The 22,256-nt window shown below is 45.2% G+C and overlaps 1 protein-coding gene and 1 non-coding gene across 2 annotated transcripts in view; both read right to left on the bottom strand.

Annotated features, from left to right (window-relative positions):
- MED17 (mediator complex subunit 17) overlaps window positions 1-22,256 on the bottom strand; it is a 70,705-nt gene that overhangs the window by 32,941 nt on the left and 15,508 nt on the right. Inside the window, exon 4 of the mRNA XM_063951438.1 lies at window positions 3,181-3,317. Coding sequence (XP_063807508.1) covers window positions 3,181-3,317 — 137 coding nt within the window. The remainder of the gene's footprint in view (window positions 1-3,180; window positions 3,318-22,256) is intronic.
- LOC135054088 (U5 spliceosomal RNA) lies at window positions 10,739-10,853 on the bottom strand. The gene has a single exon (XR_010243342.1). It is a non-coding gene; the product is annotated as a U5 spliceosomal RNA (small nuclear RNA).

Here is a 22,256-nt window from a genome sequence, read left to right as displayed (position 1 = left end):
AGATAAGAAGAAAACGAGAAAGGAAGCGGAAGTCCCCGAGGGGGTACCAAGTCTGAGGAGGGTACACACCGAGCGATGTTCACTTAATTTCTAAGCAATCTGACTAGGAAGATTAGAAATGAACACATCGCTCTGTGTGTAGGGGTACCGGCGACACCGATGCGCGGCCCCGTGTGTCGCTATCGCCGGCTCTAGATTTGGCATGCATGCATGCCAAATCTAGTAGATAGCTCATTTCACCACTGGGTGAAACGAGCGGTCCCCGGTCACCCCCCCCCCCCCCCCTCGCTCAGCACACATCGCGCTGTGCTGAGCAGTCTGTGATCGATAGCTCAGCACACATCTCCGGGAGAAATCTCCCGTGTGTACCCCCCTTAAGAATTTGGGTCTGCGGCACAAGGGCTGCATAGGATACTGAAGACTTAAAATCAATCCCGCTAAACCAGACGATCATAGATAGTCGCTTGCCTCCCCTTCATGTCTGTCTAAAAAGTACAGTGTGCTTAAATCTGGGCTTTCTCCCTCCCCAAAGTTGTGGATAAGGGCATGAACCTCAGATAGAAAGCGAGGGGGGAGACCTATTGGGGTCGTCTGCAATACTGTAGGTACAAGAGCTGGGAAAAGTGGTATCCGGACTCCAGGTCGACAGCACAAAGGTCGACACAATTTAGGTCGACACCAATTGGTCGACACACATTAGGTCGACAGGGTCAAAAGGTCGACAGGAACAAGGTCGACATGGAAAAAGGTCGACATGAGTTTTTCATGATTTTTTTCTTTTTTTTAACTTTTTCATACTTAACGATCCACGTGGACTACGATTGGAACGGTAAAGTGTGCCGAGCGAAGCGGTAGCGGAGCGAAGGCACCATGCCCGAAGCATGGCGAGCGAAGCGAGCCATGCGAGGGGACACGGTGCACTAATTCGGGTTCCCGGTCACTCTACGAAGAAAACGACACCAAAAAAAACATAAAAAACTCATGTCGACCTTTTTCCATGTCGACCTTGTTCCTGTCGACCTTTTGACCCTGTCGACCTTTTGACCCTGTCGACCTAATGTGTGTCGACCAATTGGTGTCGACCTAAAGTGTGTCGACCTTTGTGCTGTCGACCCTGAGTCCCAGACCCGGGAAAAGTACATTCATTTTAGTAACATTCAAGTAACCCAGCCAAGAAAACGGTTGTGGAAGCCACTGATTTAACTCCTTACAAAGGGAGAGCAAGAAAAGGTGTGTGATTAGGGGCAAACAGATCGGTGAGGTGTCTAGGGGATAGAACCACCTCCGTAAGCGGAGAATCAATAGATGGTGTCACCTCTTCAGAGAGAGTGGGAAAAGCTACGTCTGCAAAATAGTTCCGGATCTCCAATTCGCGGTCTGCCAAACCCGCACTTAAGGGAGGGTTACATTGCAAAGCCCAGAATAGAAAGACCACAGTGATATTCCCATCAGTATAGCAGAGATTACCTACAGTGTCTTTAATACGTTGGAGATAAGTCAAGGACCGCTGCGCCCTTGCTGGCATGTTACCTGGATTAGTACCTCAGCAATTATTTTTTTGATGACACTGCCTGAAAGCACATATTTTAGATGGCTTTCCTGCAGAAAGAACATGTCAACCTTGTCTATACGGAGCATATGACGGAGACCAGATCTTTTCTCGGGTAAATTGAGTCCCTTCACATTATTAGAAAAAAAAAAAAAGGAGAGAGAGAACTTCGCCAAAATCAAAAAAAAGAAAAGAAAACATAAAACTTTTTTTCTTTTCCAATAGCTGCCCGTTATAGAGGGAAAACTAGCCAAACTAAAGCAGGATTTCTTGTTCCTAACCTTACCTGTTTGCATGAAATTAACTCCACCGATTAAATGTACCACTATAATTGAAAGAAATACTAAATAAATATATAGGGTGTATACAGTTGTGATCACAAGTTTACATACCGTAGCAGAATTTGTGATTTTCTGGCCATTTGTCAGAGAATATGAATGATAACTCACAAACTTTTCTTTCACTCCTGGTTAGTGGTTGGGTGAAGCCATTTATTGTCAAACAACTGTGTTTACTCTTTTTAAATCATAATGACAACAGAAACTACCCAAATGACCCTGATCAAAAGTTTACATAACTTGGAGATTTTGGCCTGATAACATGCACACAAGTTGACACAATAAATGGCATCACCCAGCCACTAAACAGGTCATATTCTCTGACAAATGGCCAGAAAATCACAAATTCTGCTAGGGTATGTAAACTTATGAGCACAACTGTATATGTGTTTTTGTGTCTGTGAGCCTTTTTAGTTTCTCTTACTGTAAACTAGTAATGTGATTGTAGAACACCAGTGGAACTGTGGGAAATAGAAGCCTGGTAGCAAATTTGGGTGATCTTTTGCTATGTCTGATAATATAGAGGGGGGATTTATTAAACCTTAGAGAAAAAGTGGAGAGAGAAAGTACCAATCAGTTCCTGTCACTTTTTTTAAACACAGCCTGTAACATGTCATATAAAAGCTGATTTGACCGGTACTCTCTAATATTAGAAACCGCTCCCCCAGTATGCCTAATATCTAAGAGTATCCCTGACTAACTGCGTACCAGCCGCCAAATATATGGAGAATTTACAGCAAAGACCTTTGCGGTGACTGCTAAGGAGATGGCGTTGGAAAACCTAGTTACCATATAGAACTAAAACCTATTCCAGTGCTTTCATTATTACCCATCATGGTTCACTTGTCAGAGATGGACGGTTTTGAATCAGTCACTAAACAAATGTTTATCCCACCTTGGAGAAAGTGTGTGGTAACCAGGTTACAGCTGTATGTTTCTTGCCTCTCTATGAATAAATTAACTATCAAATACTAATTTTATCTATAATTTCCCCTGTAAATTCGTCACTAAGGCATTTCAGCGATCCCGGCAGATTTGTAATTAAGGGGGACATTTACTAAGCAGTGATAAGAGCGGAGAAGTGAGCCAGTGGAGAAGTTGTCCATGGCAACCAATCAGCACTGAAGTAACATCTATAATTTGCATACTATAAAATTATACAGAGCTGCTGATTGGTTGAAGGGGCAACTTCTCTGCTCTTATCACTGCTTAGTAAATGTCCCCCTAAGGCTTTATGTCAACAGGAGCAGGTTTCAGGTTGTTTTTTTTTAGAAGACATCAGTTCCTGTTTACCTTTAAATAGGCTGATCCTTCTAAATCACTGGGGATGTGGACATCCAGGGGGCAGTAGTCTTCTGGGATTTTCTTATCTAAATCAAGATCAGTGTTCTTTATCACTTCAAACGTCCCATGATGAGGAAAGAGCGAGCCTACAGAATAAAAACAAAGGGGAATAAGATCTGCACAAAGAGCAACAAGCATCACAATGGTATTTTATTTAATTTTATTATTTTTTAAATCAAGGCATCTTTATTATACATTTTCTGAAGCCAAACAAAAACGGAGAACAGTAAGCATATTATAGAGCAGGCCTGGCCAACCCGTGGCATGCCCTGCCAATGTTTTAGCATTCCCTAATAGCAAAACTGTGACAAGGCATGATGGGACTTGCAGTTTTACAACAGCTGGAAAGCCACAGGTTGGCCAGGCCTGTTATAGAGTATTATAGCCTATAGGATGCCTATCCCCTATTTAGCAGAAGTACTGTATCTGCCAGGAAGATCCTCAAAGTAGTTCTGCTGATATTGTCACAGGGGCAGATTTATTAAGCTCGGTGAAGTGATAAAGTGGAAGGTGATAAAGGACCAGCCAATCAGATCCTAACTGCCATGTTACAGGCTGGGTTTGAAAAATGACAGTTAGGAGCTGACTGGCTGGTCATTTATCACCTTCCAATTTATCACTTCACCAAGCTTAATACATCTGCCCCTGTGATTCTACTGTGAGATAGCCAATGAATGTGGTTCCTGGAGACCTGAACTGCAGTATACAGCTGCACAGCAAGATCTATTGCCGTAGCCAGTGAGCAGCTCATTATGGCACTGCCCCAGGAGGAAATACATGTAGGAAATAAAGGGCAGAATTCAATTGTCAACGATGATTTAGTCTGGGAAACTTTGCAGGACACCCGACACAATTTATAGCGAAGTGAACCCACTCAGAAAGTGAGGTAAATGGCTGAGGAGGCATTGGCTAGTACCAGAGGCAGATATGCACACAATATATGAGCCAAAGGGTGCATGTGGGCATTAAACACAGGCACAGCAGTATATATACACACGTGTGTGCATTATACACAGGTGCCGCAGTATAGATACGTGTGTGCATTATACACAGGTGCCGGAGTATAGACACGTGTGGGCATTATACACAGGTGCCGGAGTATAGACACGTGTGGGCATTATACACAGGTGCCGGAGTATAGATACGTGTGGGCATTATACACAGGTGCCGGAGTATAGACACGTGTGGGCATTATACACAGGTGCCGGAGTATAGACACGTGTGGGCATTATACACAGGTGCCGGAGTATAGACACGTGTGGGCATTATACACAGGTGCCGGAGTATAGACACGTGTGGGCATTATACACAGGTGCAGCAGTCTAGACACGTGGGCATTATACACAGGTGCAGCAGTATAGACATGTGGGCATTATACACAGGTGCCGGAGTATAGACACGTGTGTGCATTATACGCAGGTGCAGCAGTATAGACACGTGTGGGCATTATACACAGGTGCCGGAGTATAGACACGTGTGGGCATTATACACAGGTGCCGGAGTATAGACACGTGTGGGCATTATACACAGGTGCCGGAGTATAGACACGTGTGGGCATTATACACAGGTGCCGGAGTATAGACACGTGTGGGCATTATACACAGGTGCCGCAGTATAGACACGTGTGGGCATTATACACAGGTGCCGGAGTATAGACACGTGTGGGCATTATACACAGGTGCCGGAGTATAGACACGTGTGGGCATTATACACAGGTGCCGGAGTATAGACACGTGTGGGCATTATACACAGGTGCAGCAGTCTAGACACGTGGGCATTATACACAGGTGCAGCAGTATAGACATGTGGGCATTATACACAGGTGCAGCAGTATAGACACGTGGGCATTATACACAGGTGCAGCAGTATAGACACGTGGGCATTATACACAGGTGCAGCAGTATAGACATGTGGGCATTATACAGTTTTAGTGTGTATATAATAAGAATTTACTTACCGATAATTCTATTTCTCGTAGTCCGTAGTGGATGCTGGGAACTCCGTAAGGACCATGGGGAATAGCGGCTCCGCAGGAGACTGGGCACAAAAGAAAAGCTTTAGGACTACCTGGTGTGCACTGGCTCCTCCCCCCTATGACCCTCCTCCAAGCCTCAGTTAGGATACTGTGCCCGGACGAGCGTACACAATAAGGAAGGATTCTGAATCCCGGGTAAGACTCATACCAGCCACACCAATCACACCGTACAACTTGTGATAAGAACCCAGTTAACAGCATGATAACAGAGGAGCCTCTGGATAGATGGCTCACAACAATAACCCGAATTGTTAACAATAACTATGTACAAGTATTGCAGATAATCCGCACTTGGGATGGGCGCCCAGCATCCACTACGGACTACGAGAAATAGAATTATCGGTAAGTAAATTCTTATTTTCTCTGACGTCCTAGTGGATGCTGGGAACTCTGTAAGGATCATGGGGATTATACCAAAGCTCCCAAACGGGCGGGAGAGTGTGGATGACTGCAGCACCGAATGAGAGAACTCAAGGTCCTCCTCAGCCAGAGTGTCAAATTTGTAAAATTTCACAAAGGTATTTGACCCTGACCAAGTAGCAGCTCGGCAAAGTTGTAACGCCGAGACCCCTCGGGCAGCCGCCCAGGATGAGCCCACCTTCCTTGTGGAGTGGGCATTTACAGATTTTGGCTGTGGCAGGCCTGCCACAGAATGCGCAAGCTGAATTGTATTACAGATCCAGCGAGCAATGGTCTGCTTAGAAGCAGGAGCACCCAGCTTGTTGGGTGCATACAGGATAAACAGCGAGTCAGATTTTCTGACTCCAGCTGTCCTGGAAACATATATTTTCAGGGCCCTGACAACGTCTAGCAACTTGGAGTCCTCCAAGTCCCTAGTAGCCGCAGGCACCACAATAGGCTGGTTCAGGTGAAACGCTGACACCACCTTAGGGAGAAACTGAGGACGAGTCCTCAATTCCGCCCTGTCCGCATGGAAAATCAGATAAGGGCTTTTACAGGATAAAGCCGCCAATTCTGACACGCGCCTGGCCGAAGCCAGGGCCAACAGCATGACCACTTTCCATGCAAGATATTTTAAATCCACAGATTTAAGCGGTTCAAACCAATGTGACTTTAGGAACCCCAAAACTACATTGAGATTGAAGTTCCGGGTACCAAGTCCTTCTTGGCCAATCCGGAGCCACGAGTATAGTTCTTACTCCTCTCCGTCTTATACTTCTCAGTACCTTGGGTATGAGAGGCAGAGGAGGGAACACATACACTGACTGGTACACCCACGGTGTTACCAGAGCGTCCACAGCTATTGCCTGAGGGTCCCTTGACCTGGCGCAATACCTGTCCAGTTTTTTGTTGAGGCGGGACGCCATCATGTCCACCTTTGGTTTTTCCCAACGGTTTACAATCATGTGGAAGACTTCTGTGTGAAGTCCCCACTCTCCCGGGTGGAGGTCGTGCCTGCTGATGAAGTCTGCTTCCCAGTTGTCCACTCCCGGAATAAACACTGCTGACAGTGCTATCACATGATTTTACGCCCCAGCGAAGAATCCTTGCAGCTTCTGCCATTGCCCTCCTGCTTCTTGTGCTGCCCTGTCTGTTTACGTGGGCGACTGCCGTGATGTTGTCTGACTGGATCAGCACCGGCTGCCCTTGAAGCAGAGGTCTTGCTTGGCTCAGAGCATTGTAAATGGCCCTTAGCTCCAAGATATTTATGTGAAGTGATGTCTCCAGGCTTGACCACAAGCCCTGGAAATTTCTTTCCTGTGTGACTGCTCCCCAGCCTCGCAGGCTGGCATCTGTGGTCACCAGGACCCAGTCCTGAATGCCAAATCTGCGGCCCTCTAGAAGATGAGCACTCTGCAACCACCACAGGAGAGACACCCTTGTCCTTGGGGACAGGGTTATCCGCTGATGCATCTGAAGATGCGATCCGGACCACTTGTCCAGCAGGTCCCACTGGAATGTTCTTGTGTGGAATCTGCCGAATGGGATTGCTTCGTAGGAAGCCACCATTTTTCCCAGGACCCTTGTGCATTGATGCACTGAGACTTGGCCTGGTTTTAGGAGGTTTCTGACTAGCTCGGATAACTCCCTGGCTTTCTCCTCCGGGAGAAACACCTTTTTCTGGACTGTGTCCAGGATCATCCTTAGGAATAGAAGACGAGTCGTGGGGATCAGCTGCGATTTTGGGATATTGAGAATCCAACCGTGCTGCCGCAGCACTACTTGAGATAGTGCTACTGCGACTACCAACTGTTCCCTGGATCTTGCCCTTATCAGGAGATCGTCCAAGTAAGGGATAATTAAAACTCCTTTCCTTCGAAGAAGTATCAACATTTCGGCCATTACTTTGGTAAAGACCCGGGGTGCCGTGGACAATCCAAACGGCAGCGTCTGAAACGGATAGTGGCAGTTCTGTACCACAAACCTGAGGTACCCTTGGTGAGAAGGGTAAATTGGGACATGGAGATAAGCATCCTTGATGTCCAGAGACACCATATAGTCCCCTTCTTCCAGGTTCGCAATCACCGCTCTGAGTGACTCCATCTTGAATTTGAACCTCTGTATTTAAGTGTTCAAGGATTTCAGATTTAAAATAGGTCTCACCGAGCCGTCCGGCTTCGGTACCACAAACAATAATATACCCCTTTCCCTGTTGCAGGAGGGGTACCTTGATTATCACCTGCTGAGAATACAGCTTGTGAATGGCTTCCAATACCGCCTCCCTGTCGGAGGGAGACGTCGGTAAAGCAGACTTTAGGAAACGGCGAGGGGGAGATGTCTCGAATTCCAATTTGTACCCCTGAGATACCACCTGAAGGATCCAGGGGTCCACTTGTGAGTGAGCCCACTGCGCGCTGAAATTCTTGAGACGGGCCCCCACCGTGCCTGAGTCCGCTTGTAAAGCCCCAGCGTCATGCTGAGGACTTGGCAGAAGTGGGAGAGGGCTTCTGTTCCTGGCAACTGGCTGTTTGCTGCAGCCTTTTTCCTCTCCCTCTGCCACGGGGCAGAAATGAGGAGCCTTTTGCCCGCTTGCCCTTATGGGGTCGAAAGGACTGCGCCTGATAATACGGCGTCTTCTTATGTTGAGAGGCTACCTGGGGTAAAAATGTGGATTTCCCAGCCGTTGCCGTGGCCACCAGGTCTGATAGACCTACCCCAAATAACTCCTCCCCTTTATAAGGCAATACTTCCATATGCCTTTTGGAATCCGCATCACCTGACCACTGCCGCGTCCATAACCCTCTTCTGGCAGAAATGGACAGCGCACTTACTCTTGATGCCAGTCGGCAAATATCCCTCTGTGCATCACGCATATATAAAAATGCATCTTTTAAATGCTCTATAGTCAGTAATAATAGGATTTTGGTACTTACCAGGTAAATCCTTTTCTTTGAATCCATAGGGGGCACTGGAGTACTCTTGGGATATGGACGGGCGTAGCCGAACAAAGGCACTGAATATTTAAATTTAGGACTCTCCCCCCTCCATATCCCCGAGTACCTCAGTGTACGACCTCAGTGTTTTTTACTGAGCGAACAGGAACTATATATATATATAGAGAGGTTGACAATGGAGAATACCTATAACATAACGGACAACAACAAAGTTGACCCATAACCTTACTGTCAACTAAACAGTTGACACCATAACCGATAGAACTTTATAATTTGAACCAATCGGTGAAAATGTGTTACCATAAGCTCCTCTGAGCTTAATATCAATCAAGTAAAACTTGTTACCCTAAGCTCCCTTGAGCTTAAAACAACCCAGGTAAAACTGCTCTGGGTGGGCGTCCAGTGCCCCCTATGGATTCAAAGAAAAGGATTTACCTGGTAAGTACCAAAATCCTATTTTCTTTATCATCCACTAGGGGTCACTGGAGTACTCTTGGGACGTACCAAAGCTTCCCTCGTGGGCGGGAGAGCTGTTTGATACTTGTAACAGTAGGCAGGCCAAAGCCAGATGCTGATGGCGCCACCATTCATAACGTGTAAACGTGCACAAACGTGGTGCACTAAAGGCTATGTAGCCGCGTCGTAGACGCTCCACGACCCGCTGGGTCTGACATTCCCACAGAACCTGTGGGATGAGCTATTACTGACGTAGGTGATTGTAACTTAGCCTTAAAGTAAGCCTGACTTGTAGTCATGATTATTATCCAACTGGATAATGTCTGCTGAGAAACTGGCTAACCCCAGTTGGCAGTATCATAGAGAACAAACAACGTATTCATATCACGTACTGTAGACGTTTGGGACATATATAAACGCGTAATGCGTGTACCACATTCAGAATTCTAGAATGTGCTGTCCACACAGGAACCACTATTGGTATATTGATGTGAAGGATACGAAAGCGGAAATCGTCCGAAAATCTGCTTTGTCATGAGAAAACTCAAATACGGTGGCTTGGAATACAAGGCACCCAAATATGAAAACAAACCCCTTGCCGAAGCCAAGGCTAGAAGAAAAATGTTTTCCAAAGAGAGAAACTTAATCCCCATTTGTTGTAAGGGTTCAAAATATGAAAACTAAGAAATCTGAACCCAACCTCAAGCCACCTGGCGCTGTAGGTGGGATAAATAGAGTCTGAACTTTGATGACACCTTGTAGAAAGAGGTGTACAGACGCAATAGAGGCAAACGTCTTTGAAAATAAGTTTACCATACAGATACCTGCACTCTCAGTGCAGATAAACGCAGTTTTCCATCCCACCCCGTTTAACAGAATACGGGTAACTTGAAGGATGATGTCGGATACTTCCGAGGTTTACCACCTATGTAAGCACACGAAATTTTGTAATAATGAGCTGCCTTAAGCGGCTTACTAGCTCGTAACATGGTTGGTGTAACCTATACTGTAATGCTCCATTTCTTAAGATGGCGGTCTGAACCCTCACTCCGTCAACCGCAGCTGCGGTACATACGTAATAGGTACATAGGTAACTATGGGTAAAAGACCGTTCCCTGATGTAACAGGTTGGACGTATTATGAGCGGCCCAAGATCGTGTGCAAGTATTCCTTGGAAAATCGAGAAGCAAACTTCTCCGAAACCCATGAGATACCACCAGTATGACTGTGACGAACTGTCTTATGATCCGTTTTGGCAACGGAGAGAGCAGCGGAAAATGGTGGAGCCAGATACACGATGCTGAATGACCACATGAATGTGAGAGACTCCACCGCCACTGCCCTTGTGATGTGTTTTGTACACATACTGAGCTTTTGTAATTGTGGCGAGATGCCATCATGTATACTTGAGGGTAACCCCCTTCTGTGGACTCACATATTAAACACCTCTGGATTTAATGTCCAGTTTTCAGGATCCAAATCCTGACGGGTGAGATCATCTGTCTAACAGATGTCCACTCACGGAATGATCTCTTGACATTTTCACATAATGGTGTTCTGAGCCATTGAGGATTTGAGTTACCTGCCGCATTGCCATGCGGCTTCTTGGTTCTGACTGGTTGTTGTGTATGCAACTGCCGTTGCCTTGTTTGACTGCTTAAGCCCAGCGTGAGCCAGGCATCAAAAAATTACATGAAACTCACGGTTGTTCCTCTCCACGGAAATCTTTAGTAAAAGGCGAAAGATTTATTCGTTCTGAAGAGAAACCAGAGTATATCCCTGGTCAGACTGAAAGTGAATCATGTATTGCATTGTAAAATGCACGGAGTTCTAGGACATTTATCGACAGCAATCTGTCGTGTTTTAGAACCTTTGTCACTGATTTTAACTACAAATCCTGACCCTCTGCGACTGCCGTCCAGAGTATATGCACCCTTGTCCCTCTGTGGGACACGCGAGTGAAGGGTGGCAAACTAAATTGAAAACACATCTTTATTCTTAATAGGTGAATACACCAATGTACCTGACAATGCTAAATTCCTTTGTCGTATAAACAACCCTTATGAAGCTAAGAACACTGTACGCTGTTTACTTAAGAAATACCGTAATGATACGCTATTTGCGTAACGATCGCTCAGCCGTAGGCGAGACGCTCAAGCGTCACGTTCGCTCACGGCCCAGTGATCACAGGACACGTTATTGGTTATGTCTAGGGGAAAGATTCGCTGTAACGTAGCATACGCTAGAGACCACGAGGAGGTCACCAGCGGTGCAGACGCTCACAACACTATACCTTTATGTTAAACCTTATACCGATGAAACACACAGAATACCTTAATGTGAATACAGGGTGTAAATGCAACCTTGTGTAACCTGACTATCTACAAAGCTGTTTGAGCGTCACCGACGCTCAAGTGAACACTTAACACTATAGTAAATACACAGATACTGGTTTAGGTTTCCAAGGCCTATTAACTGTATTATGTCTAATAAACTTGTAAAAGGGGATAACAGTACATATGATACACTACAATATAACAGAGACTTCCTAACCACAGAACTAAACAATAAATACAAAAAGACAATACTACACTGACCTAAATGCAATACGATACAATACTATAATACTATAAGGTATTTAAGAGAAAAAGAGGAGAGAGAGAGATAGATAGAGAGAGAGAGAGATTGGCTCGCAGAAAGACAATGATTATGGAGAGAACTTACGCACAAAGGGTATGATCGCCAGCGCCTCGATATCCAGCTCCCGATTATCAGCAGATAACCGTTGATGAGAGAGTGAGAGCTGGATGTGGTCGGCCTGCCTATTTATGCCCCACACACAATGCAATCTCCTGGTCCTACAATCCCATTGTCCATTGGCCGAAGGAATTCGGCCCTGTATCATAACAAAAGGTCATAGGGTGATTCATACAGGTGGGCTGTGACGATTTCCAACAGCTCAGGTGGGTGGGAAACTGGGTTTCCCGCCGCATACCTGAGTATGTGTAAATAATAGAAATGGACATAAACTTCTTATGTCCATAACTATTCGCACGAGCGATTAATACGCTCCAAACCAACACCGGAATATTGCTAATTAAATACTCTTCCGATGGGTACCAAACACTGCTGTATAATTCCTGTTAAACCCTTCGTACGATGCAAAGAGGGATTCCTCAGCTCTGGGACATTCTATCTAAACCAAACTTACAGAAACTATTGAGGGGAACATGATCTATAAACTACATTAATTGTGAACTTTTGTAACGAATGAGTCGCACGCTACGATCACATAAACTCTACCGTAAATGCGCATACTGCGCGTGCGAGTGCACGCTATTGCGGGTATGCGCTTCCACGGGAGAGCGTACGCATGCGCAGCACGGACCAGTGTGCGGTGCAAATATGGCAGTGTGCACTAAGACATTTTTCTGACTTTGACAGTCCACCCTTTGGCAGTCAATAATAACTGCCACAAAATATTTAAGGAGAAAAATGTAAGTCAGGGGTTAATTGATCTCCATGGTGGGGAAAGGAAGAAGAATGGAGTAGGTGTGAAGAGAGTATGACCTAGTGAGAAAGTAGAAGCATGTGTGTATGAGTCCATGTTTGGAGGGTCATGTATCATCGTGCCGTACGTGTGGTAGATCAAGCTTCGAGGTATTGCGAAGTATACATTTGAATTCCTTCTTATCCTGTGGTACAGGTCTGTGGATGGGCTGTCAAACTTTACCGAGCTCATTTCGGCTGTAGTTGTAACAAAATGGGGATGCACATTTTAGTTGATGATACATGAATGGGGGAGGTATGTGGTTGCTGATATCTGTGCCTGAATTCCCTATCGTCTATGTGTGTCATTACCTGAGGGTTGTAGAGATGAAGATAGAGAACACTTATGAAAAATGCAATGGTATTCTATGTCAGGGAAATGTACATTCGTCGATTGAGGTCTTGATTGGTGTCGGTTGATTGGAGTCTTCTTCTTTGTGCTTTTGCTCATAAATCGTGAGTAAAGCAAACAACGTCCATGGATTTACAAAAAATGTTGGGCTATCGTGATTTTAAAGTTCCTAGGGAAACTGGGGTACCCATGGCATTGTCCATCAAAATCTTGTATATCAGGTCGACTGCTCTTCTTCTTTCCATCTTTCCGTTGTCGGCCCCTTGGCTCATCAAATCCTTCGTCTACGTGGGTCTTTGTACCTCGGAGGAAAACATAGAAATGGGTGAAAGGCGGACCGTATACTCATTACATCATTACGTCATGGTTTCTAGCATTGGGTCATAAATCAAATCCAGGTTAATTACAGTTTCCTCACTCCTTAAGCTCATCACTTTCGTACTTTGCTTGCACTTCATCAAAGCCTGCCCGCATCTAAATATCAATCCAATAGATATAACGACACCCAAAATACATAGGAGAAACTTTCCAACATCCATTATGACTCCTTGAGCCCAGTCTCCTAAACCGGAGAACCAATTTCGCGGGTTCAACCATGACACCCAACCAGTCAGCTCATTACCTACAGCAGCAAGGGTGAGATTGTGTTTTCGACGAAATTCCCACTTTAATTGCAGAATATCGTCCATCTTTTGGTCTATGACCTCTACCGGATCCTCGGTGCTATTTGTGATATACGTGCAACACTTTATGCCGTACTGTGTTGCCAATGTAACACAATATCCGCCTGTTACTGCTGTAAGATAATTAAGAATCATCCTATGCTGAACTAGTTCTGTTTTGTAAGCTTGAAGTTCTCTTCCAGTGTATCTAAACGTGTCATCATACATTTCAGTGATATTATCTAACAAATTGGCGAGTGCGGAAATGTATCTATAATTCATCACACCTCGAGCGGTGCGAGTGAAATCTAACGCTACCAGAACCTGAATCCCGGTGGATTCATGGATAAGATCAGAGGCCGGATGCTCTAACCTTTCTGACAGTTGTCTTTTAACAAGGTGCTCGTAGTGAGTGTGAGTATAAGGAGTTTGGGCACCACGGTGTATGTCCTTCATTTTGTCATGTGTAACAGTCATTACTTCAGGCAATACTTTTCCAATATAACACAATCCTTCAGAGTTTGGGGCAAGCCACTTGTACGCCTTTCTCCCGCATATGAAATATGCATCATCGGGGAGAACATAAGGGACGGAGAAGGACATGACCATGTTACAAACCTTCCAGGTGAAATCTCCTGACCCTAATTCTTCCATCTGTCTAATGCACGTATCAGTTTGTACGATATGTGCACAGTATCCTGGTGATACCTCTCCAACTCTAGTAATCCTATTTCCTAAGGTATATCGATACCGGAAAGATTTTCCTCTACTGGCTATGTGGCGTACGAGCTCTGTATCTGTAGGCATTCTATCTGCTCTGTGTGAAAAGGTCATGGTAAGGTTGCTCCATGACACTTCCCAATTTCCCGGTTTTCTGGGATTGGAGATGTTAAAACATATGAGGGACCTATCCACATGGTATTGGTGGAGCTTCAAACTAGGAGGGCTGGAGATGTTAAACCTCCGGTCCACCGGTCTCCCACCACTTAGCTCAAGTACCTCCCCTAACGTTAAAGGAAATGGTACTAGCCCTGATTTACTGTGACCCTGAGGTACTTGAGAGCATACCCAACAATCTGTTTGGTTTAACACGTTACCCACTAAGGAGTGATAGTCACTCAATGGATGCCGGTCTATATGGATATTAAAACTAGATTGACATTTCTTTATGCATCCATCTTCAACCAGATTATCACAGAGCCTACAGATACAATTTTCCTCAGCTAACAATCCATCACAATTTCTTCTATCGGATCGTTTTCTGATACTCGCCTTTGCTTGTTGGCTTGGTTGATCTTGTAAAACTACGCCTCCATCATCATAATCGGAACCCATTCCAGAACCTCTTTCGACCTCTATGGTACTCTCGCCGGAACAGACTGCTCTGGTCAACATCATGGTTAACATCAAAATCCGGACCACAGTCTCTTGGGGCAAGTCCATCTTTGAGGAGGAAATAGAGAAGAATGAGAAGGGGGAAAAAGAAATTTTAATGGAGAGGGGATGGGAAGTGGAGAAAACAATAAAAGGGAGAGGGGAGTCGACAGCTGCTTTCGGTCTTCAAGGCTCAGGTGCCGCCTCAGTCCTCCTGGAACAGACACTCTAGCGATACAACCTCTACCGTCTGTTCCTTATCACGGGACTTCTCTGGATCAGCAACCTTCTTGCAGTGGGATGAATGGACCCAAGTCTCTCTCTCAGCAACCTTCAATGCTGTGGTGCTAGTCAATAAGACCTGGTATGGTCCTTCCCATCTATCAATAAGACAACCTGAGCGTAGAAAATTTCGTATCATTACATAATCCCCAGGTTCAATGTCATGACAATTACTATCTGGTAAATCAGGAATCACCAACTTCAGATTATCATTTTGATTCTTCAACTGCTTACTCATATTAATTAAGTACTTTACAGTTACTTCATTGTTACATTTCAAATCATCCTGAGGGTTAATCATGACATGCGGTTGTCGACCAAACAGAATTTCAAAAGGAGACAGATTAAGAGGGGACCTGGGAGTGGTTCTGATACTATACAAAACAATGGGTAAAGCTTCTGGCCACGTCAATCCTGTCTCTGCCATTACTTTACTCAATTTATTTTTAATAGTGCTGTTCACTCTTTCGACCTTCGCGCTCGCCTGTGGACGGTACGGAGTGTGCAGCTTACTATCAATTCCCATCAACTTACACATTCCTTGAAAGACATCACCTGTAAAATGGGTACCCCTATCACTTTCAATGATTCTAGGGATACCATATCTACATACAAATTCCTGCACAATTTTCTTAGCTGTAAACATAGCGGTATTTGTAGCTGCTGGAAAAGCCTCGACCCAATTCGAGAAAACATCTATACAAACAAGTACATATTTCAAATTTCTACATGGGGGTAGTTGAATGAAGTCAATTTGTATTACTTGGAAAGGGCCGCCGGCAGGTGGGATATGGGATGGTTCTGTTGGTATTGCTTTTCCAATATTCTTTCTCAGACAGGTAAGGCATGACATTGCTCTTTTACTAGCATGAGAGGAGAATCCTGGGGCGCACCAGTATGCTCTTACCAATTTGCACATCCCCTCCTTGCCTAGATGAGTCAGCCCGTGAGCTGCTTCAGCCAGACACGGAAGGTATGCCCTGGGGGCCACTGGTTTACCATGTCCATCCGTCCAGAGCCCTGAGGACTCCTGGCCATATCCCTTTGCCTTCCAGACTGCTCTCTCCTGAGTGGAACACAAATTCTGCATTTCACACAACTTTTGTGTGTTGATGGTATTAAATACCATCAGTTGTGTGGTGTCTGTCCGTATGGGGGTAGCAGCTGCAAGCTTTGCAGCTTCGTCTGCTCGGCTGTTACCAAGGGATACTGGGTCTTGACTATATGTATGTGCTTTACATTTGATAACAGCCACTCTGTCGGGTTCCTGTATCGCTGTTAGAAGCCTTTTTATGTGAGCTGCATGCGCTATCGGTGTACCAGCTGCCGTCATGAAATTTCTGAGACGCCATAGCGCTCCGAAATCATGGACTACCCCGAACGCGTATCTAGAATCGGTGTAGATATTGGCAGACTTACCCTTAGCCAATTCACATGCTCTGGTTAGGGCGACCAGTTCAGCAACCTGGGCTGAGTGAGGTGGGCCTAGCGGTTCCGCTTCTATGGTGTCTTGGTCATCTACGACTGCGTATCCAGTACACAAGTCTCCCGAGTCTGACTGTCTGTGACAACTACCGTCCGTGTAGAACGTGAGTTCTGCATCTTCTAGTGGATTGTCACTGATGTCAGGCCTTGCGGTAAAATTTTGGGTCAAATATTCCATACAATCATGTGTATCTTCCTTTGCATTAAATCCTCCTTCCCCATCACTCTCACCTCCCACCCTTTGTGCCTGTCCAGGCACACCTGGGAGAAATGTTGCAGGGTTTAATGCGCTGCATCTCCTTATGGTGATGTTTACTGGGGCCATTAGTGCCAATTCCCATCTCGTAAACCTTGCTGATGAGACATGTCTGGTTTGGGCAGAATTCAATAAGGCCGATACCGCATGTGGTGTATGGATTGTGAGGTTGTGGCCTAGCACGACATCTTCGCTTTTCGTCACTAGCAATGCTATCGCCGCAACGCTACGCAAGCATGTGGGGAGGGATCGCGCTACCGTGTCTAGCTGAGCGCTGTAGTATGCAATTGGCCTGCTGGCATCACCGTGTTTTTGTGTTAGTACACCTGCTGCGCACCCAGCACTTTCTGTTCCGTATAGTTCAAAGGGTTTCCCATAGTCTGGCATACCTAATGCTGGTGCCTGCGTTAGGCACTGTTTGAGTCTCTCAAATGCTGTTTCGGATTCGTCTGTATGCGAAATCCGATCAGGTTTGTTTGAAGAGACCATTTCCTGCAAAGGTAGCGCCAATATGGAAAACCCTGGGATCCAATTACGGCAATACCCACACATTCCTAAAAACGTCCTGATCTGTTGCTGGGTTTGTGGCAGTGTCATGTCTCTAATGGCTTGGATTCTATCAGCGGTCAGGTGTCTCAATCCTTGTGTTAGACAGTGTCCCAAGTATTTTACCTTAGCTTGGCATAATTGCAACTTGTCTTTGGAGACCTTGTGACCTGTGTCTGAAAGATGAAACAGGAGCTGTTTCGTATCCTTCAGGGATGCCTCCAATGAATCAGAACACAGTAGTAGATCATCCACGTACTGTATCAACACTGATCCACTTTCCGGTTGGAAAGACTGTAAACAATCATGCAAAGCCTGAGAAAATATACTTGGACTATCTATGAAACCTTGGGGTAACCGAGTCCACGTGTATTGGACTCCTCTGTATGTGAATGCAAACAAATATTGGCTGTCAGGGTGCAGAGGTACCGAAAAGAAAGCGGAGCAGAGGTCAATAACAGTGAAAAATTTGGCAGTGGGAGGAATTTGCATTAGGATGACAGCTGGATTAGGCACTACGGGGAACTGACTCTCGACTATTTTGTTAATCCCCCTTAGATCCTGCACTAGCCTGTAACCCCTCCCCCCACTCTTTTTAACAGGGAAGATGGGACTATTTGCTGTGCTGGACGTTCTTACTAGAATGCCCTGTTGTAGCAAGCGCTCTATTACGGGAAAAACTCCTAACTCCACCTCTGGCTTCAGAGGATACTGTGGGATTTTTGGAGCTATCCTACCTTCTTTTACTTGTACTACTACTGGAGCTACGTTTGCCATTAATCCAGTGTCCTGTCCATCTTTTGTCCAAAGTGACTCTGGTATCTGAGATGTCATCTCTTCTATTTGGGATGGATTCCTATTTGTCATAATGGAATGTGACATTAATTTTGATGGGGAGTCTAACATGTCTCGTACTTCCTGAGCGTGATTCTCAGGGATGTCCAAGAATACACCTTCAGGAGTACAATAAATGACGCAACCCATTTTACATAGTAAGTCTCTTCCCAGGAGATTGGTCGGTGCCGATGCAGCCAGCAAAAAGGAATGCTTGGTATGCAAAGGCCCTATTGTAATCTCGGCTGGTTTGCTAACAGGGTAGTGCTGGACTACTCCTGTTACTCCTATGGCTGGAACTGTCCTACCAGTGGTTCTCATGCCCACTGTCGAATTGATCACTGACTTGGCCGCCCCTGTGTCTACAAGAAAGTTTAAAGTTTTACCGGCTACATTGATTGCAATCTCTGGTTCGCTTCCAAGACTGGCAATCAATTTAACTGGTTGCAGATTACAGGTATGGCCACACCCCTATTGGGTATGCTGACCTCCCTGAATCCCGCTGGCAGCAACTACTTGTGAGGGAGTTAGCTGGGAACTACCAGAGGCATGCCAATCTCTGTTTGGGGGATATCTTTTTGTTTCCCCTGTATGTGGCTCGAAACTCCGCCTCTGTGGACCCTGCTCCCAATGTCGTGTGTGGTGTTGTTGTCTAGGGGGTTGAAAAGATCTTTGTACATTTCTTACTCTACAGTCTCGTGCAAAATGTCCTGGTTTGTTACAAGAAAAACATGTTATTACACTTGCCTTACCCACAGGATTCGGTGGTACATACGCAGGCTGCCTTGTGGTCAGCGCCTGTATACTTACGGACATCAACTTATCACTTTGCGACTCCCTGTGCCTAGTGATATTTCTGTCGTGATCAATAGCAGCCTCTCTCAAGGTGGACACTGACAGACCTCGCCAACATGGCTGCGTGGTCTGTACCCTAGCTTTTAATGTTTCTTTCAAACCATCCATCAGTACAGATACTGCTACTTCTCGATGGTTTGGGTTGGTCTTTATGTCTTCTATACCAGTGTACTTTGCCATTTCTAATAGTGCCCGGTGAAAATATTCTATTGCCGTTTCGGACTCCTTTTGCTTAATGGAAAATATTTTATTCCATTTAACAACGGCAGGGAAATACTCCTTTAGCTGTAAATTTATCCTTTTTACATTATCCTTGTTGTACACGTCTGTAAGCGGTACATCTTTATCCAATGCACAATCAGCTAAAAACTGAGTTGCATCGACATTGGAAGGTAAACAAGCTCTTAGCAGTATCTGCCAATCCTTGTTGTTGGGTTCTACCGTGTTACCTAAATCCCTGATATATTTTTGGCTAGCAACTAAATCCTTCCTGGGGTCAGGAAATTCGGACACTATTGTTCTTAATTCCATTCTGGAAAATGGAGTGTACATGGCAATGTTCCTTATGGGAGTGGCGCCAGACACATCTGTTTTTCCATTGGGAACTGCTATTACCCTTACAGGAGCAATTCTAACAGCCTCTTCCTGTGTAGATTCTACAGCTTGTTGTGGTACAATTGTTTCAGTGTAGTGCATGGTGCCGTACTTACCCGTTGACACGACCTCACCTATCCCTCCGCTAGGGGCTTTCACTAATCTCGTGGGTGTCGCTGTGCCTACTGTGGTCTCTGCTATGGTGGCTGCAAGAGAGAGAGCTGAAATTGTTGCTGAATCGTCTTCTTGATCACACTCCTGAGGAAGGTTCAAAACAGGGTACATCTTGCACGGGTTAATACTTGCATGAGTTATTTGGTTAACATCATTACCATTTACAGTGTTACTAAGAGTTTGTGTTTTACAACCCAGTGCGTTTCTCTCCGCAATCAACTTCTCTCCTGCAATGTATGGTGGAGGAGGAGCTGTGGCAATCAACTTCCTGACTGCCCCAGATCCCGCCGCCAGAGCCAAACCTCTCTGTATCTCACCTTCCTGGTGCCATAACTGTAAGTAATCATGATGCTGAATTCGTCTCTTTGCTGATTTTACGAGACATATCCTCCTCCTTAAATTTTGTAACACCTCTGGACTGAAGCTACCTATTCTTGGGAACTTGTCCCTGTCTTGTACAGTCATTCTCTCCCATTCATCACATAAAGATTCGGTGTGAATTCCATATTTTTCACACATTACATATCGTGCCGACCCAACTGGTCGGTTCACAGAATCAACCTGAACCAGGGTTGATCGCCCCCTACCTGAGCAACTGGCCCCCATAGTCTGTAGGTGTTGCTTAGTCCTCCTTGGATTTTCTGTATCAAGGTTTTCAGCAAGCCTTTACAGACAACCAAATTACTCCACAGTAGGCCGGCGGTGGCGGTTTACCGAGTACCCCACTCACTCGCCCACCTCGACCAATACGACCTGTAAACACCGTTATGATGCCAGCGTACTCGATACAGGGCCCCTATGGAACCTTCAGTTTACTGGAACATATGAGGGTTACCCGCAGGACACTTACTCTTTCCAGTAAAGTTGGGGTTGTTAGATAGTTCCTGAGTGACCAGCGAACTTCCCTTCCAAAAATAAAAAATTACACAAATCACGTCAGAGTGTACAAATAGCGTTTGTGACCACTTTACTCTAATGGTATTTAGGTCAGATTACTAACTACTGCACACAATTACGTGTGGTCCAATCGTTCAGTACACGAGCACTACTTGTCATGTACTGAAAGACCAATGGAATCGATGTTTCCGGCCGCGATTCCTTCAACCAGAGCTTGTATGGCCTATATGGGTTCTGCACCAACACCCCAGGCGTTGTGCCACTGGACTTTTATAGCGGACCTTTTACCTTACGACCTCCTGGTCTTGTTCCTTATGACCTCCTGGTCTTGTTCCTTATGACCTCCTGGTCTTGTTACCTTATGGTCCGCTATACTCTAATGCTCAAATATTATTTAACCAGAGATGCCTCCCTGGCCACCGTATATGTCACTTACACGTATGTTCCTTAACGAGTACCCGACTTTCCTTTTGGTTCCACCTTTAAAATTGTATAAACTTTTGTATACAAAACACACTCACTCAACACATGTACACTTTGTTTCTATATCTATTTCTGCGCAGAAATTGTCTTCAGGCCAAAAGTGTTACCAATTAGGAGCAGGATCTGTTAAACTAAATTTCAGATTTTCTAAAAACAGATTTGCGTTATTTACCGCTTCGCGTTATCTACCGCTGTGCGTTACTTATCGCTTTTGCGCTAATTATCGCTTTGCGCTAATTATCGCTTTTCGTGACTTGGGCTACGTGGGCGTAACCAGACGCTACGTTGCGTAATGAACGCTGCGTGCGTCTGCCTTTTGGATTGCGTACGCTAGTCTTTGTTAGCGACACGTGTACGCAATGCAAAGGATCCACCGTAACACAATATATTTATTTATCAATGTAGATGATCCCTGATCATCTACCGCAATCCACACTGACTGCCTTGTATCTCAGACAAACCGTGTGTTTGTTCTATACTTTAACTATTACCTCTACTTTTAAATAACAGCAAATCTCTTTTTAGCACTTTCTATCAACTATAAAAAAATTGGCAAACAGGAATAGTGATATACGAAATTTGAAAAAGAAATGCAGATAAATGTATGCGTACGCAAGACAAAAGAAAAATAAACAGTTTTAAAAGACACAAGCGTTTTGTTCTTACTTCCGGTTACCGGATTCCTTCAGCACTCTTTACCTAAGCGAAGCAGACGCTTATCCCGCCAGCACTATGAGACAACCTCCCACCCTTTGCTGGAGGGATAATGTCTGCTGATCTACCTAGTGCAGATGTGAAAAGGACCGGACGAGCCCGCAATTGACAATGCTAAATT

Source organism: Pseudophryne corroboree, chromosome 2 (genome assembly GCF_028390025.1).
Source record: "Pseudophryne corroboree isolate aPseCor3 chromosome 2, aPseCor3.hap2, whole genome shotgun sequence".
Classification (NCBI taxonomy): Eukaryota; Metazoa; Chordata; class Amphibia; order Anura; family Myobatrachidae; genus Pseudophryne; species Pseudophryne corroboree.
The sequence above is the reverse complement of the archived record's forward strand: the minus strand, read 5'-3'. Positions and strand labels throughout refer to the sequence as shown.